This window comes from Toxotes jaculatrix, chromosome 8, assembly GCF_017976425.1.
Source record: "Toxotes jaculatrix isolate fToxJac2 chromosome 8, fToxJac2.pri, whole genome shotgun sequence".
Taxonomy (NCBI): Eukaryota; Metazoa; Chordata; class Actinopteri; family Toxotidae; genus Toxotes; species Toxotes jaculatrix.
In genome coordinates, this window is record NC_054401.1 from 212,423 (window position 1) to 228,999 (window position 16,577).

At 50.1% G+C, this 16,577-nt stretch overlaps 1 protein-coding gene across 6 annotated transcripts; it reads right to left on the minus strand.

The window, feature by feature from the left end:
* Positions 1-1,874: 1,874 nt before the first annotated feature.
* pogzb (pogo transposable element derived with ZNF domain b) lies at positions 1,875-16,552 on the minus strand. Of its 6 annotated transcripts, none has more exons than XM_041043630.1 (19): positions 16,415-16,552; positions 15,645-15,760; positions 15,446-15,526; positions 14,369-14,604; positions 13,961-14,054; positions 13,645-13,827; positions 13,453-13,572; positions 12,869-13,070; positions 12,630-12,781; positions 12,062-12,162; positions 11,826-11,972; positions 10,590-10,724; positions 10,283-10,485; positions 10,035-10,184; positions 9,775-9,834; positions 9,460-9,572; positions 5,107-6,753; positions 4,978-5,014; positions 1,875-4,733 (listed from the first exon to the last, which is right to left on the minus strand). In XM_041043630.1, exons 2-19 carry the CDS (start codon positions 15,754-15,756, stop codon positions 2,882-2,884), a joined length of 5,625 nt encoding a protein of 1,874 aa, XP_040899564.1. In that variant the 5' UTR covers positions 15,757-15,760; positions 16,415-16,552; the 3' UTR covers positions 1,875-2,881. The 6 variants fall into 6 exon arrangements, with proteins under 6 accessions (XP_040899564.1, XP_040899563.1, XP_040899562.1 ...); XM_041043629.1 differs by having other exon boundaries at positions 12,869-13,073; XM_041043628.1 differs by having other exon boundaries at positions 12,869-13,076.
* Between the last annotated feature and the right edge of the window lie 25 nt (positions 16,553-16,577).

Below are 16,577 nucleotides of genomic sequence, written 5' to 3' on the forward strand. Positions count from 1 at the left end.
AGTGGGGCTAACACACTGGTTATGAAACCTGAACGTTAACCCTGTGAAGCCCAGAGAGACTTTTATTCTTCAGTCAAACAGTTTTGGAAAATACTGATAAAATGAAGATTCTGTTATAAGTTCATAGAAATTGTGTTGTTTTATCTGTGGAGGAAAAAATCAGACACCTCTGAAGACTTGGTTTGATTTTCACAGACTGAATTCATCGGTTTTGGGCCTCGTGATAAGACCCAAACACCAGATTCCTCCTGCTGCGTGGAGCTCGCACTGCCCACGAACCAACAAACCCGTGGTTTATTCAGAGCGTCTCAGGTGTAGAGATCAGGTCCAATTTAAAACCAGATAAAAATCAGTTATCACCTGAAACGAGCGGAATTCACACATTTAAAAAAAACAGACTGAGGACTGAAGAGAGAAACCAGTGTATTTCAGTCTAAGGGGGAAAGCGTACGGCAGCGCTCTTCATCTGGAACAAATTCAATCAATCAACAGAAAAACATCAGTCTGGTTCTGTCACGTTGGAGTTTTCAGCTCGTCTCTCAGAAAGAGTCTGAAGCTTTTCTTCATCCAGCTCATGCTTTAACGTCGGCTCAGTTACTCATCACTGACCAAAGTTAATGTCAGATCTTTAAACTTGAGCCCTGGAGGTGGAGACGCATGGACGGAGCTGCTGAAATAAAATGGACAGACTCTGGAGCAGCAAAGGACAAAACCATGAGCAAACAAACTGAAGAGGAACGAGTCAGTCGTGTTTCCAGGTACGATCAGGTGAAAACCAAACGAAGGCTCAGGAGCTGAGAGGAGTCCCACAGCCAGACTGTGGGTCTGAGCAGCTTCACAGGCTGCCCTCTGTCTCAGTGTGTTGGATAGTTTCGTCCTCAGGGCTGCACTTCACCTAGCACCGTCTTTTTACTGTTTAATGTTTTTACTGAATGTTTTACTGTCTGTGTCTGTTAAATGTTTAATCACCACAGAATTTAGTCATGTGACTGGTGAACGCTGATTGTACGACAACAAAGATTCTTGATCACTGACAGGTAACACGTGGTTCCACCTGTCCTCAGTGTGGTCTCTGCTGCCATGTCCTGGACTCTGTCTAGTCCCTCAGGACTTTCTGATGCCCTGCAGATTAAATCTCTGTTCGATGGCTCTGTTGCTGCAGAGACAGGGACGTGAGACATTAAAAAACTTTTAGTCCAATAATTTCAAATAAGAACTTTCGTGATGATTCCCTTCAACGTGTCTTTGACAGGATTTGATCACTTAAATTTAAATTATTTACTTCCTAACATGTGGACACCCGTCGCTATGGAAACATTTTTGTGGACATTGACAGAAGTACGTCCAAGACGTTCTTGTTCTGTCCCTGACAAAGTCTGAAACATTGGACTGTCTTAGCAGATGTTGACCTGTTGTCCATAAACCTGCACCTAAAATCTGAAAAGCTTCAACCTCACTGGATGTGCTTGGTCATGTGACTGATTTTATTACCTGGTCTCATCACAGCAGGCTGCACACCTGACACAGCACGCCGAGCGAGTAGAGGCAGAATCACTGATTTTACAACTAACAAAACGTTTTTGACTCTTGACCGTCGTGACGTTCGCCTCCAACATTTTATCATGAGTTTGAGCACTTTATGTGATTAGTGAATTCTGCTGCTGCTGGGCCTCGTCCAGCTTCATCAGACCAGTGACGACAGCAGGTTCAGGGGTGTTTCAGGTCCGACAGGATGACAGGACGCTTACGGAGAAGTGACTCAGGTGTTTGTTGACGTGACACTAACATGTTAAATTACCATCAAATTCATTTATTGTACACATTACTGTATTCATATTCCTGGAGGATAAAAAAAAAAAAAAAAAAAAGGGCCCAACAGATGTGAAAGTGTTTCGTCTCAGTCACATTATTTAATAACCACATTTAGATCTTTATCAAAGGATTTATTTGATTTATCATAATCTGAGTTTTAAAATAAAACAAACGTTCTGTATGAGCATCAGCTGAACCTTCCTCCTTTGGCTGCATGGTAACCATCACTGACTCAACCTGTCCACCATGTGCATGCTGGGAAACCTCCAACCATCAGCACATGTGAGCATGTGCCTGTCCAACGGACAGATGGAGACACAGATTGGCCGACTGGCTGCTCTGCAGTCGGAGCTCGAATGTTCAGCTTCAGCCTCAAGGCAGGAAAACACCATTGTAAAGTCATCAACCGTCTGCAGCTTGTTTCATCTGTAAACATCACTGACGGACAGAAACACCAGTTAAGGCCTGTTTTTTAACCAAATAAAACCGAACACTGAAAATGTTGAGGTGAAAGTCAGCTGGCGACAGAACGAGGGTTTGAATGTGACTTCCTGTGGGCTGGTGTCTTCCTGCCTCTGCTCTGTGAAACCAACACAAGCCAACAACAAACTACTGCCCCCTGCTTTCTGTCAATGTGACTCAGCATTCATTTCCCAAACAATCAGTTCCTCTGATGTCCACTAGATGCTGCTGTGCTGAGAGAGACAGTCAGGACAGTTTGACCTATGTCCAGGACTGTGGTATATTATCATATCTACATCATCATGTCCACTTTCCAGCAGGACTGGATCCTGCAGTGGACTTTATGTGGTCAGTGTTCAAACACAAACCTGTAGCAGACCAGGGCTTGAAGTCCACTTGAAGAAAGGTGCATTTGGGGGTGGGTGTCCTTTGACTGACAGCTGATCCAGCTTTTCACACTCAGCTGGACTGGTTACTCCCTGTTGTCCCATCTTAACATCACCCCATGTCCATCCCCGAACCCTCTCAAATTTGGTTTTCAGGCTCCCTTCATGCTTCTTTTTGGGGACGACTGTCCGGTGTTTACAGTCCTTTATCCACTGTCTGCTCAGCTTTTGCCTGTCCTGCCGTCCTTGTCTCCGTCAGCCTCTACAGCTTCTGTCCTGCTCTTTATTTTCCACTCATCCCCAACTTCCTCTCCTATCACAATCCTGGTCGCTCGTTTCTCCTTGTTTACTTCCTTTCTGTCCTCCTCTGTAGCCTTTCCTTCCTCCTCACTGTCCTCCTCTATTGTCTTAACCTCCCCTTTTTTGTCCTTCTCCACGTCCTCTTGCATGCCTTCCTCCTCTGTTGTCTTCCTTTTCTCTTCCGTCTCCTTCCTTCCATCTTTAACCTCCTTCTCTATCTCTTCTCTGTCCTCGTGTTTCTCCTCTGATGTCTCCTTTGCTTCTTCCTCCTTAGTGTCCTCTTCGTCTTCCAGCTCCAACACATCAGGAGAACTGGCTTCCAGAGCTTCAGCACCCAGCAGGGTCTCTGTCACGGTCCTAAGGAGGTCTAGCTGGATCTCCTCTGGTCTCTGACTTGTCATCCCCTCTTTCTCCTCCTCCTCCGGCAGAAGACCCATCAGCCTAAATGACTTCTTCCAAAGCTCGGGGAGTTTGTTCAAGTGCGTCAGGGCCTCAACCAACCAGTCAACCAGCAGCTGGGCCACATTTGCTTGGAGCCGGTGGGGTGACGTCTCCTCCAGCTCCTTTGGATTACTGACAATGAACGTTGCCCAGCGCTGCAGCATGAAGCGCTGCAGAACCGGCTTCACACAAACCTCCAGAGGCTGAAGGCAGAAGGTGCAACCTCCAGGAATCACCGCTGGGAGGGTACCCGACCCACTGATGGAAGTAAGGAACGGATCTCCCATGTGTTCCCGGTGTCGGTCCAAGACCAGCACTGATTTACTGAGCGGAGTTAGACTGGACACGTGCTGCAGCCAGACCTTGTTAGTCCAGAGATCCAAGGCTTCCTCTAGTAAGAGACTCTCTGGACCGGCCTCCAGCAGAATGAACTCTGGCAGGACTTTCTCAGCCAGCTGCCTGTTCGCCAGCACCAGAGATGGCAGCATGGTACCATCTGCCAGTGCTGTCAGGTAGACAGTGACAAGAGGTAAAGACCCAGTAAATTCCAGGGCGTCTGAGCGTCGAGACTTGTCCTGGACTAACCTCAAATCCACAAAGAAACACAGCTCATCCATAGCAGCTACAGTACTTTCTGATAGCTTGTGAACCTGGATGATCTTCTGGGTGAACTCTCTGAATGACCTGACTTTGTCCTCCAGGGAAGCCGGGAGGGTGCGAGTCAGTGTGGCAGCTCTGCTGATGCTCTGTACGCCCAGCCGGTGCTGCAGCATGAAGCTCACCGCCCAGTCGTAGGAGATGCGGAAGGAGTCGCTGAAACCTCCCTTCTTCTTCAGTGTGGAGGCTTTGTGGAAGAGGTTGCTCTCTGTGATCGGAAGCTGCTGCTCACGCATGGACAGCACCCAGGCCACCATGCGATCCCTGCCATCAGTGCAGACTTTCTCTTCCTGTTCAGTTTGCCTCAAATGCTTCTTGGCTTCCTTCAGCCATGTCCGAATGAGGTGGATCTCGGTTGAAAAGACCCTTGAGGCTTGGCGGAGTCCATCACACAAAGCGAACAGGGCGATTCTGAGCTGACGGGCAGTGAAGAAATCATCGCGCTCTTTAGAAGCAGGCAAGATGGTTGCTGGTTGGGCATGGCCATTAGTTGTTGATGGCAGATGAGGCACTGGATGCTTTACATCTTTGATCATTTCTTCCTTAACAGCTTCAGTTTCTTCATCAATGTCATCCAGATTATCCAGTCTCTCATCATCAGAAAAGTCCATGTCCTCCACGGGGGCCATTGCCTCGTCCATGTTGTCCTCAACCTCATCCACCTCGACCGCTCCACTGCAGCACAAAGAATCAAACGCACATTTGTCAATATTTTTCCCAAGACAACAGCAGAGCAACAACAACTTCTAACAAAACACAGAAGAAAAAACACTCTTGTTTTGTTCAAATCTTCCAATGACATTAAAGACAAACCTTCAATACTTAGACTCAAAAACAACAGAATTTCAAATGAACAACAAATGAAATAAATTTGAAAAAAAAAAGTTTCTGTGTGAACACATTTTAGTGAAGTGATTACCTTATTCTGTCCTTGAGAAATCCAACTTTCGCTGATCCTGTTAAAAACATTAAACATGCATCTTTAATTCTGAAAAGAAATACATCAACTCTTATAAATGGTATAAAATAAATGGTCTCAAATACTGACCTTTGTTTAGAGGCGACATGCCGTGATATTCCCAGAAGCAGCTCGGCTGTTTACACAGGTTGGCTTTACAGGCGACACAGCCGTACACGCTCTCATGGCGAATGTTCTTCAAGTTGCAGTTCTTGCACCGTTTGGAGATCGCACTAATCTTTGTCATCCTGTGTCTTTGTTTAACTGGTTCTGCCACCTCCACCCTCATCCCACGAGAGCTGGCGATCTCCATAGTCTCAAAGTACTTTTGGGCACATTTGGCGAGCTGGTTGCCCAAACGCTTGCGGAAGTTGACCTGAGTAAAAAGGCCGTCTTGCACCCAGGCAGGTGGGTTCTCTTTGCGACTCTCCCGCAGCACAATGAAGGCGTTAACAATGCTCAGGTTGATCAGAAACCAGAAGAGGCTGCGCCAGTGCCGGTCCAGGGGAATTCCTCCGAGTGGGTTGCAGGCCAGCAGCTGCTTGCAGATGTCAACCCCTCGCATGTTCTCCTGCAGGAGGCGGAAGGCCATGGGGCGGTTGATGGGGTCCAAGCCCCCCACTTTGGTCTGAGACCTCCTCCAAACAGTGTCCGGTTCACCTGGAGCTGCATTAGTCGACAGGCAGCCCATCTCCTTGGTGTCCCTCCAGCGGGTGGCCAGCAGGGGGCCAAACTGTCTCTGCAGGAAGTCCCCGGGTTTCTCCAGCCAGCCCTCCTCCCACAGCTCTCTGGGCAGGATGGGGCTGGGTGGAGGGAAGGAGCTTGAGGCGTAGATGCCCTGGTCCAGAAGCTTCTGCATGAGCGGGACAGAAGTAAGCGAGCTGGCCAGGTAGAGCTGGTGGTGTTTGTCCTCCAGGCCCTGCACCAGCTTTGGCACCACAGTGAAGCCTGTCTCTTGGCCCACCTTCTCCCCCACCTGGATGAAGAAGCGGTGGCAGTAGCCTGACTTGGAGTCACACAGCAGCCACACCTGAGGCTGGACCTTTGGCTTTCCTTTAGCGTGGCAAATCTCCTCCTCCAGGCTGGGCAGCAGCGCCCTGTCAATGGTCAGACAGCAGTTTGGCTGGTAAGTGTTCCAGATGGCTCCACCCAGGATGTCCAGCATCGGCCTGAAAATGTGCAGCGAGTCGGTGGGGTTGCTGGTGGCACGATACTCATCTGTGGTGAAACTGCCCATGCGGATGTTTGCAGCGATCTGCTTGAAGCGTTTGAAGCTCATGGCTCGGTAAAAGGTGTAGCTGTTGTCGTAGTGACTCCATGACCAGTAGTGCGATGGATCGGGCAGGTTCTGGATCCCCATCAGAATGACCAGGCCAATGAAACCTTTGATCTCATGAGTGGTGACAGGGACCCAGTCTGGGTGGCAGGAGCCCAGGAACTGGCAGGTCTTGGCGTGGGCATTGGTCTCGCTGGCGATCAGCTCAACCAGTGCTGCAGGGAAGAGCAGGTTGAAGAAGTCAATGGCGTCGCTGTTCTTGGACAGGGAGTGACGAGGCCCACTGCTCTGCATGAACGGGACAATGGTGGACTTGGAGCTGTCGCTCTTTGCCGGCTCTTTCCAACAATCTGCTGACCTCCAGGATGGATCAGGCAAGTCCGGTTCCTGGACTGGTTCCTTCTCCTCTGCGGAACGCTGCTCGTGTTCGTGGCAGAAGTGGATGTCAGGTTCAATGTAGGCTGAAAAAAAGCAGGGACATATAAAAAGTAACATTAGTAAATTATTTTTAGAAATATCGATATAACAAAATCAACAAGTGTTCTTTGAAAACAGCTGGAGGAAATCCTCAGACCACTGCCCCATAATCCATCTCTTCACTGTTAATGTATATGTTAAGTAAGGTTCAAACACTCAGTGTCTCCACAACAGATCTACTTATGTTTTAATTTACTGTGTAAATCTACAGTTAGTCAGAGCTGCAGGAGGCCGAACGTCTGAAGAGGTCAAAACTGCTGCAGCTGTAGAATTACAAACTTTATTAACACGTTTGTCTCACAATAAAGTTGTTCTTTTTGTCCCTTTTTGAGCTGTGCAGTGAAACAAGGACCTTATAATTAAGCCTGACCTTACAGCAACTGCCTGCTCACTGTGAGCGCTGAACTTTAAGCAATTAAGTTCAGGAGACCGTGTTGAGAGGTCTGGATCTGCATCTGAGATCAGTAACTCACTGATATGACGGAGCCAAACTGCGCCAGGCCCTAAAAGTAAACAGAAGCATTTGGAACTCGGTCCTGAATGTAACGAAGCCAGAACCAGGAAGAACCGGGAGTTTAGAGCTTACAGATGAAGGAACGGCTGATTGGAGCATATGATTAAACTGACTACAGACGTTTCCATGGATCTTTGACATGTTCATTTTGCCTCTGACTCCGAGCTCCACAGGAATCGACTGAAACCAGCTGTTCAGAGGAGCAGTCTGATCCCAGAGGACTGATTCTCCTTTAAGTCACTGTCTGAGACTTGAGTTTTAGAAGGTAAAGATTAAAGTGTCCTCATGTCACATAGGAAGAGACCTCAGTGCATAAACACACTGTTCGAGATCCAACACCGTCCCTCCACTGTTTACACGTCCTTTGTTCCCATGGTTTCCATGGCGTCGAGGAGGACGCAAAATCAGGTCAGTTTTATTTACACTGGCTCAGTCTGAAGCCAGGAGCTGGACACTGTCCGAGTCCTGTGGAGACTGACCCCCCCCCCCCCGAACCCTGGTTTATGAGGACGGGAAGACACAGAAAGATTCAGCAGCAGCAGCTGAGTTTTTATTTCCACAGCGAACAGAATGAAGCTGAAGCTGAGAGGAGACGCCAGCTCGCTGATCTCGTATCTGTAGATGTTTGATTAGCTGTTTACTGTTCTTTGGTTCTTTTTCTTTAAGGGTCATTTAATGAAAAGGATTTTTATCCGTTAGCTTTAGGACAAGTGTCAGACTTTCATCCCATCTCTGGTTCACTGCTCTCTGACTTGATGTTGTATTCAGCAAAGGAAAAAACTTAGTAGAAAAAAAAGGCAGAGAGATTTAGGAAAGAAGACGGTGATATAAAACGGAGGTTTAAACAAAATCAGCTAAAAAAACAAAAATAAAATATTTCAAACAGAATAAAACCTTTTTTAACGCCGAGGGACAGGATCCTTGGAAGAAAACCTGACAGCAGCATGAATCCCTGACCTGCCTCCTCTGGGATCTGTCACTGAAATCACTGCTGAGCCTCAAAGCTTCATCTTGACCTTGGAAACAGGAAGAAATTCATCTTCTTAGGTCAAAGTCCACTTAAAATGAACTGATTAATCAGCTGATCACTGCTCAGGACTCCTCCTCCGTATGCTGCTGCCTTTGTCACGTGACTCAGATCAGAAGTGTAATAGCGTTTCATTTCCTTATTGATCGATCTGCTGAGAATTTTCTCATCTGTAAAATGTCAAACAGTTTGGAAACAAGTGACTCATCAAATGTCTCATTTTGTCCAAGTCATGAATAAAGTGACTAATCACTGCAGCCAGCTGAGAGGACTCCCAGCTGAGAGGACTCTCAGGTGAGAGGACTCCCAGGTGAGAGGACTCCCAGGTGAGAGGGCTCCCAGGTGAGAGGACTCCCAGGTGAGAGGGCTCCCAGGTGAGAGGGCTCCCAGGTGAGAGGACTCCCAGGTGAGAGGGCTCCCAGGTGAGAGGGCTCCCAGGTGAGAGGACTCCCAGGTGAGAGGACTCCCAGGTGAGAGGACTCTGTCTGATGAGGTCCAGCCTGGTTCTGATGCTGTTTCTATCACAGAGCTATTTAGTGAACGACGATCAGCTGAAACCTGGAGGCACAGCCTCAGACCAGGTGAACATTGGCTGCAGGTGGAGTCACCTGAGCGAGCCTCAGATCCACCTGAGCGTCGTCTGAACACAGCTGAAGGAATCAAACGGGTTCAGATGGTCAGTGGAGCAGGTTTGATCAAATGTGACCTTTGACCTGGAAACAGATCAGAGCCTGAAGTGTTTCTTCTTCATGTTGCCTGACAACTTCCTGTTTTTAAATGTTTCTCAATCCTTAAATCTTCTGATTATTTTCAGGTTTACATGAAAATATTTGGACCAGACCTCTGAACTCAGGACTGATCTCCGGATCATTTCCAGGTCTTTCAGTTTCCTGGACAGAATGATATTATTTGGTCCTTGTAAGAAAAAGAGAGACAAAGTCCAGAGACACTTCATTTAGTTGCACCTATCACAGGTGAACCTGCTCTGACTGAACAGTTCACTGGACCAGCTGAACCAGTCTTTATTTCACCAGCAGGTGGCGTCACGATAAAGGTTTGTTTCCAGGAAATCATCTGTGAAGTTACTCAGGAGTCCACAGACCGCTGTGTTCAGCCCTCAGTGTGTGTGTGGTGTGTGTGTTGTCTTACTCCTGGTGCGACAGGTGGCGCTGTGGTGCTCCGGGTTGGTCAGCAGGTGAGCGGCCATCTGATCGGCACTCTGAGGCCTGAAGTCGCAGCAAGAGCACTGCAGCAGGAACGGACTGATGGAGCAGAAACAGAAACATCACTCATCACAGTGAGGAAGAGCGACACCTGCAGGCCAGACTCAGCCGCTGCAGCACAGAGCAGCACAGAGCAGCACTCACAAACAGGAAGATGTTTTTATCTTCTGAAGCCGTGTGTGATTCCCAGCATCCAGTGAACTCACCACACCGTCCATTTATTTCAGTCCATGTTACTCACCATGGAGGAGGCAGTCTGTGCAGAGGAAGAGCTTTGTCTTTGGAGCGCGGGACATGGTGGCTGAAATGAACAATAAACAAGACAAATAAGAATTATTGATCACAGTAACTGATCACCTGAAGGCTTCGCCCTGAGGGTGGGGGGTCATTCGCCCTGAGGGTGGGGAGTCATTCGCCCTGAGGGTGGAGGGTCAGTCCACCAACAATAACACCAACTCATCAGAAGTTTTATCTGCAGCTCAAAGCCTGCAGTGCTCTTACTGTATCATGTGAGCAGCGTAGGCTCTGGAGCAGCAGCTGCTGTAGGGACACAGCAGACAGTGGACGTGGGTCGGATAGTGGGCGGAGAAGTCGGAGGCGTCGGTTCCACACTCCAAACACACCAACCGGTCTCCGTCGTACGATGAACTCCTGCAGGAGACGAGCAGGAGAAACGTCTGAATATGTGTGTGTGTGTGTGTAACCCTAACCCCACACAGCCGACCAATCACTGAGCGAATCAGTCTCACCTGCCGACGTGGACTCGCCGGCTGACTGGTCTCTTGGTGGGGGATCGGGGGGGTCGGCAGAGCACGGGGTTCCTCTGGATCACAGACTTCTGCAGCTCTGTCTTGATGTGGATTGGCTGGACGAGGGTCGACGGGGTCAGGAGAAGCCGCCCGCCTGCTGATGTCATCTGAGGCCTGAGCTTCCCATAGGTCCTGATGGTCACCTGGAAACACAGGGATCAGCAGTAAGAACCGACGGGGTCAGGGCGTCGACTGCTGATTCAGCCCGTCGCTCTTCACTGTGACATAATAACAGACTGGCACTGACCTTTGACCCCGGCGGCAGTCCTTCCAGCTGAGCGGGTCGACGGAAGCTGCGGTGGTTTTCCAGTTTGTGTTGCATTTTGTCCTTCAGGAAGACGAACTGAAGACGACACCTGTTGCAGTGGAAGGCCTGATTGATCTGAGACACGAAACGAAACGGGGTTAAAAGACCGATCACTCGTTCTCTGTGTTCTGTGTTCACTGCGTTCTGTGTTCTCTGTGTGTTCTCTGTGTGTTCTCTGCGTTCTGTGTGTTCTCTGTGTTCTGTGTGCGTTCTCTGCGTTCTGTGCGTTCTGTGTGTTCTCTGTGTTCTGTGTTCACTGCGTTCTGTGTTCTCTGTGTGTTCTCTGCGTTCTGTGTGCGTTCTCTGTGTTCTGTGTGTTCTGTGTTCACTGCGTTCTGTGTTCTCTGTGTGTTCTCTGCGTTCTGTGCGTTCTGTGTGTTCTGTGTGTTCTCTGTGTTCTGTGTTCACTGCGTTCTGTGTTCTGTGTTCACTGTGTTCTGTGTTCTCTGTGCGTTCTCTGCGTTCTGTGTGCGTTCTGTGTTCTCTGTGTTCTCTGTGTTCTGTGCGTTGTCTGCGTTCTGTGTTCACTGCGTTCTGTGTTCTCTGTGTGTTCTCTGTGTTCTGTGTGTTCTGTGTTCACTGCGTTCTGTGTTCTCTGTGTGTTCTCTGCGTTCTCTGCGTTCTGTGTGTTCTGTGTGTTCTCTGTGTTCTGTGTTCACTGCGTTCTGTGTTCTGTGTTCACTGCGTTCTGTGTTCTCTGTGTGTTCTCTGTGTGTTCTCTGCGTTCTGTGTGCGTTCTCTGCGTTCTGTGTGTGTTCTCTGCGTTCTGTGTGCGTTCTGCGTTCTCTGTGTTCTGTGTGTTCTCTGCGTTCTGTGTGTGTTCTCTGCGTTCTGTGTTCTGTGTGTTCTCTGTGTTCTGTGTGTTCTCTGTGTTCTGTGTGTTCTCTGCGTTCTGTGTGCGTTCTCTGCGTTCTGTGTGCCGGGTCGTTGCTGTACCACTGCATCCTGTGATAAATGTGTTTAAATAAAAAGAAAACTGCTGAGTCAGCCAAACCCGCGGACTGCAGGATCAGCTGTTGGAGAACTGAATAAAATCTGAGAACAAATTCCATCAGAGACGTTTCACAAAGACGCTGCTGAATGTGTGTGACACAGGACAGAAACCTGAGCGTGAAACTCACAGTGTGGGAACTCAGAGTGCGACCATGTGACAGTACCAGGTGTGGGTGTGGTTACCTGGTGTCTCAGCAGGTGCTGCTGGTAGCTGGTGGGGTTCCTGGTCACCTTCAGACAGAAAACACACAGCAGGAAGCGCGAGTCTCTGTGGAAGCTGGCAAAGTGCTGCAGGACGTCCGAGTAGAAGGATGAGCGATACGAACACACCTGGAAGTCACACCTGAGTTAGCCACACCTGAGCTAACAGTGAGACCCGAGGACAAACGGTGGGGTCAAAGGTCAGCGGTCAGACTCACCTGGCAGATGTAGGGCATCTCTCCTGGTTTGTGGTTGGACTTCATGTGGTTTAAAAAAGTCGGCTCGTTCTCAAACGCCCATTCACATATACGACACATACCTGAGACAGAGACAGACAGACAGGTAAGACACCGGTCAACACCAACAAGCCCCAAGTCAAGAGAGGGACGTCCCAAGTCCAGTCCAAGTTAAGACAGGTATGTCTCAGAGTGCACTTGGTTTAAGGTGAAACACAATGTCCCTGGTTTGTGTCAAACATGTTTCAGGTCAGTCACTGTCCGTTTGTCCCCTCATTTCCTGTCGTCTCTCTACTGTCTTCTCTGATAGAAGCATAAAAGGCCCGTAAACATACTTTAAAAGCCACAGGTGAAGTCTGAGGTCACATGTCAGGACAGGTAGGTCTCAAGTCAGGTCCCAAACCAAGTCAAATGCAGACACACAAGTCCCCAGTCAAACAAGTCCTAAGTCTCCTCCCACGCCAACTCAAGGTAAGTCCCACATTTCAAGTCAAGACCAACACATATTTGTTTCATATATGTCACGTGTGTGAGCGCGTGTGGTTCTCACTGGAGGAGAGGGCAGGGCCGTGCACCTGCTCCAGGTGGGTCTGCAGCTGAACTGGAGACGAGAACTGTCGGTAACAGAACCTGCAGCACTTCCTCTCGTCGCCGCCGCCTCCTCCAATCAGCTCCGAGTGCTGGAGCATGTGCTGCATCAACCTGCACACACAAACAGGTCAACACACAGACCACTGCACCTGACAGCCCAGGTGTGTTCAGGTGTGGCGGGGCGCTCAGCGGTCTCACCTCAGGTTGTTCTCAGCGAGGTGTGTGCAGATCTGGCAGGTGAAGGTGGAGGTCTTGATTCCCAGTGGGTGTGGCTTCCTCAGACTCAGGTCCCCTTCAAACGTCCCATAGTAGAACTCCTCCACGCTCATCACCACCCTGGGGGGGTCGGAGGACGGTGCTGAGGTCACGCCGGGGGTCATGACGACAGAGGGGGCGGGACCTGCTGGACCAGGTGACACACAGAAACCGTTAATGTGATGTTATTGATCCAACATTAGGAAGACTGTAACAATCAATTCCTCAGCGAACAGGTGAGAGCTGAGTGAGCAGGTGTGACCAGGTACCATCGAGCAAACAGGACCATAAACTCACTGTGGCTTATTGTGTATCTTTGATAAACACTCGTAGTTCCTGTTCAAGTTATCAATAAGTTTTTGTTCATGACTTTTTGTATTGAACAGGAAGGAAACTGAAATGAAAAGGAACCAATCAGATCCACTGGAAGTCCCAGGAGTCCTGGTGCGTTATTTAAACGTTTATAAAAGGTTTCTGTGTCAGGAATCAGTGTGTTAACACGGCAGCTGTGCTGGTAATCGTCCTACTCATGCTGCTGCTGAACGCAGAGACTCTGGTGACTCCGTTGGCCGAGCCAGAGGGAAGAGCGGGAGAGCCTGCCAGCTTCAAAGCGTTGGCCCCACCCACCTGGGTCATCTGGAGGTTAACTGGAAAAAACAGATCAATCAATGAGTCAATACATCAGACAATCGATCCAATCAGTTCTTTACTGCACCGACCGGGTCCTGGTGTGCTGGTGCGGAGGGTCAGTGTGGCTGGTAGCTGCATGGCGGTGAAGGCAGAGCCTGGCTGGGCAGGGCCTCTAGAGGGGGCAGGGCCTGATCTGGTCTGGACAGCCTGGCCCTGGGGGAGGACAGGGGACACGCCCACACTGGGCCGTACCAACTGACCCAACGAGGAGGCTGCAGGGAGGGGAAACAGTAACGATCAGGAAACCGGGGATCGATAAGCAGATCTGATCTTATTGATAATTTGTTGATAGGGTGTGGGGGGGTGTGGGGGAGGGGGGAGAGTTGGGGGGGGGGGGTGTCTTACACTGGATCAAGGTGAGCGGCTGGACCGTCTGACCCGGCTGGAGGTTCAGGAGCAGGGGAGCACCGGGGTTCACCACTGTCTGTACTGGGAAGCCCTGTACAGGAAACACACGACATCACAGACATCAGAGATCATTCGCTTTCTAAGACGCGACGCTTTGCTGTGAAAGGACAACAGGTCCCCTCTGTGGACAAACTCCACTGTTCCAGGTAGAACCTGGTGGACGGAGCTGTGCCCTGCTCTCAGAGGTTTGGACTGACACAGAACATCTGTACTCTCAGAACTAGTTCCTTGTTTCCAGGGACAATCCCTCATCAGCTGTCCCAGCAACACTTCCACTGCACTTTACTGTCACACTACAGGGACAGCTACCATGAAGACAGCAGAGGGTGTGTTTGTTCTCTGTACCTGGGTGGTGAGGAGGATGGGCTGGGCGTTGCCTGTCCCAGGGGTCGCTGGGAGAAGAAATGTCCCACCTGCCGTCTGCGTCAGGATGAGGGGCGGGGCCTGAGCCAACAGGGGCGGAGCTGAGACGGCTGGTGTGGTGGAGGCGGGGAAGCGTGGGACAGAGGAGGGGGCGGAGGTGATGGATGGAGGAGGAGGAGGCATCACTGAGGAGGAGACGACCTGTACAGGAGGCGAAGCTGAAGAGAAAGAAAGCAAAGACACAGAAGTTCCTGCTTTAATAGACTGATGTGGATTTTCAGGCCGAGCTGTGGATCCAGCTGAGGCTCAGTCAAAGTCCAGCTGAGTCCCCTCACCTGACTCCTTGACTCTAAGATACTTTCTTTAACTCTTTAAAAGAAAAACACAGAGTCAAAGTGAAATGCTGGAGACCAGAGCAGTCGAGTCCACAGAGCTTTTTCCCTTCTTTGTTTGTGGGATGGTCCTATTTGTGTCTTCAATTTGTCTTCCCACTTTGCCAGTAACAGACCGTTGACCAGGTTCAAGGACAGGTGTGAGTGTAACGTCCCTCTCCAGCTGTTTGGTGTGAAGTCAAACATATCTCTTTTCTCCCTGGTGTCACAGGCCTGAGCTCTGCACTGCACAGACATACACACTGCACAGACACACACACACACACACTGCACAGACACACACACTGCACAGACACACACACACACACACACACACTGCACAGACACACACACTGCACAGACACACACACACACTGCACAGAGACACACACACTGCACAGAGACACACACACTGCACAGACACACACACACTGCACAGACACACACACACACACACTGCACAGCACAGACACACACACTGCACAGACACACACACACACACTGCACAGACACACACACACACTGCACAGACACACACACACACACTGCACACACACACAGACACACACTGCACAGACACACACACACACACTGCACACACACACAGACACACACTGCACAGACACACACACTGCACAGACACACACACACGCTGTACAGACACACACACACACACACACACACACACCTGTTGGAGCAGGTGCGATGGATGGAGGAGTCTTGGGGGGTGGAGTCTCAGAGGCCGGCAAAGGAGATGGAGAATCTTCCACTGGAGAGAAACGGGTATTATTTTAGAGGATGTTGTGTGAGTGTGTGTGTGAGTGTGTGTGTGTGAATGTGTGTGTGAGAGTGTGTGTGTGTGTGTGTGTGTGTGTGTATGGTCTTACCTGGCTCGCCATAACTGTCAAAGTCCATCTCGTCTTCCTCCACGCTGTCGTCCACCTGTTGCCATGGCTCCAGCTCCTCCTCCTCACATTCCATAAACAGCTCTGTATCCATGTTGCTATGGAAACAATAAAAACACAACCAGGATTTCTGCAGGTTCACTAAAGTACATTCAACACGTTTCCTGACAAAAGTTGGAATTATTCCTTATATTAAAATGACTCTTTAAACTTCCTGAGTTCAGCTGACTCAGCCTCTGCAGCAGCAGAAAATGGATGAACTGACACTGTGACCATGTCCGCCAACACGGACATGAACTGGACATGACTTCACTTTCTCTGCAGGTGTTTAGTTACCTGTGCTGCTGTGAACAAAGCAAACAGGTGTAACAAACCCAGGCAGGTGTGTAGTGTCGGGCTGCGGCCGCAGGGGGCGCTCCCGGGCTCTCTGTCTCTTTACACCCGAGTAAAACGTGTCTGTCCCCGCGGGGGTAGAAACTCAGTCCGCGCAGGTAAATACCCCCAGAGACACCAGTTAAACCAGTAGCTGCTTGACGTGGGTCGTTGTGCACACGGACCCGGACTCAGTGCAGCACAGCCCACCACCGCGCACACCAAGCACCGTGGTGCGCTTGTTTCACTGCCTGTCTGCACCGCCCCTCCGCCAGCAGCTACTTACAACACACCGAGCGCTTCCGAGACGCTCCGGTCGGATACAGAGGAGCCGGCGGCGTGTAGCCCGGGCTGAGCCGGACGGACGGAGCCGGGCTTACCTGCTGCCGAAGCCACGGGCCGGTACAGCGGAGCACGGACGGGCTCGTACAGTTTTTCTCAAGGCGCGCTCCGGTTCGACGGGGGGAGGGGGGGCGGTGCGGGGGCTGGACTTCCTCCTCGTTTTCGTGTCAGAGTCGCTGATTGGCCCGCACCATTTTTATG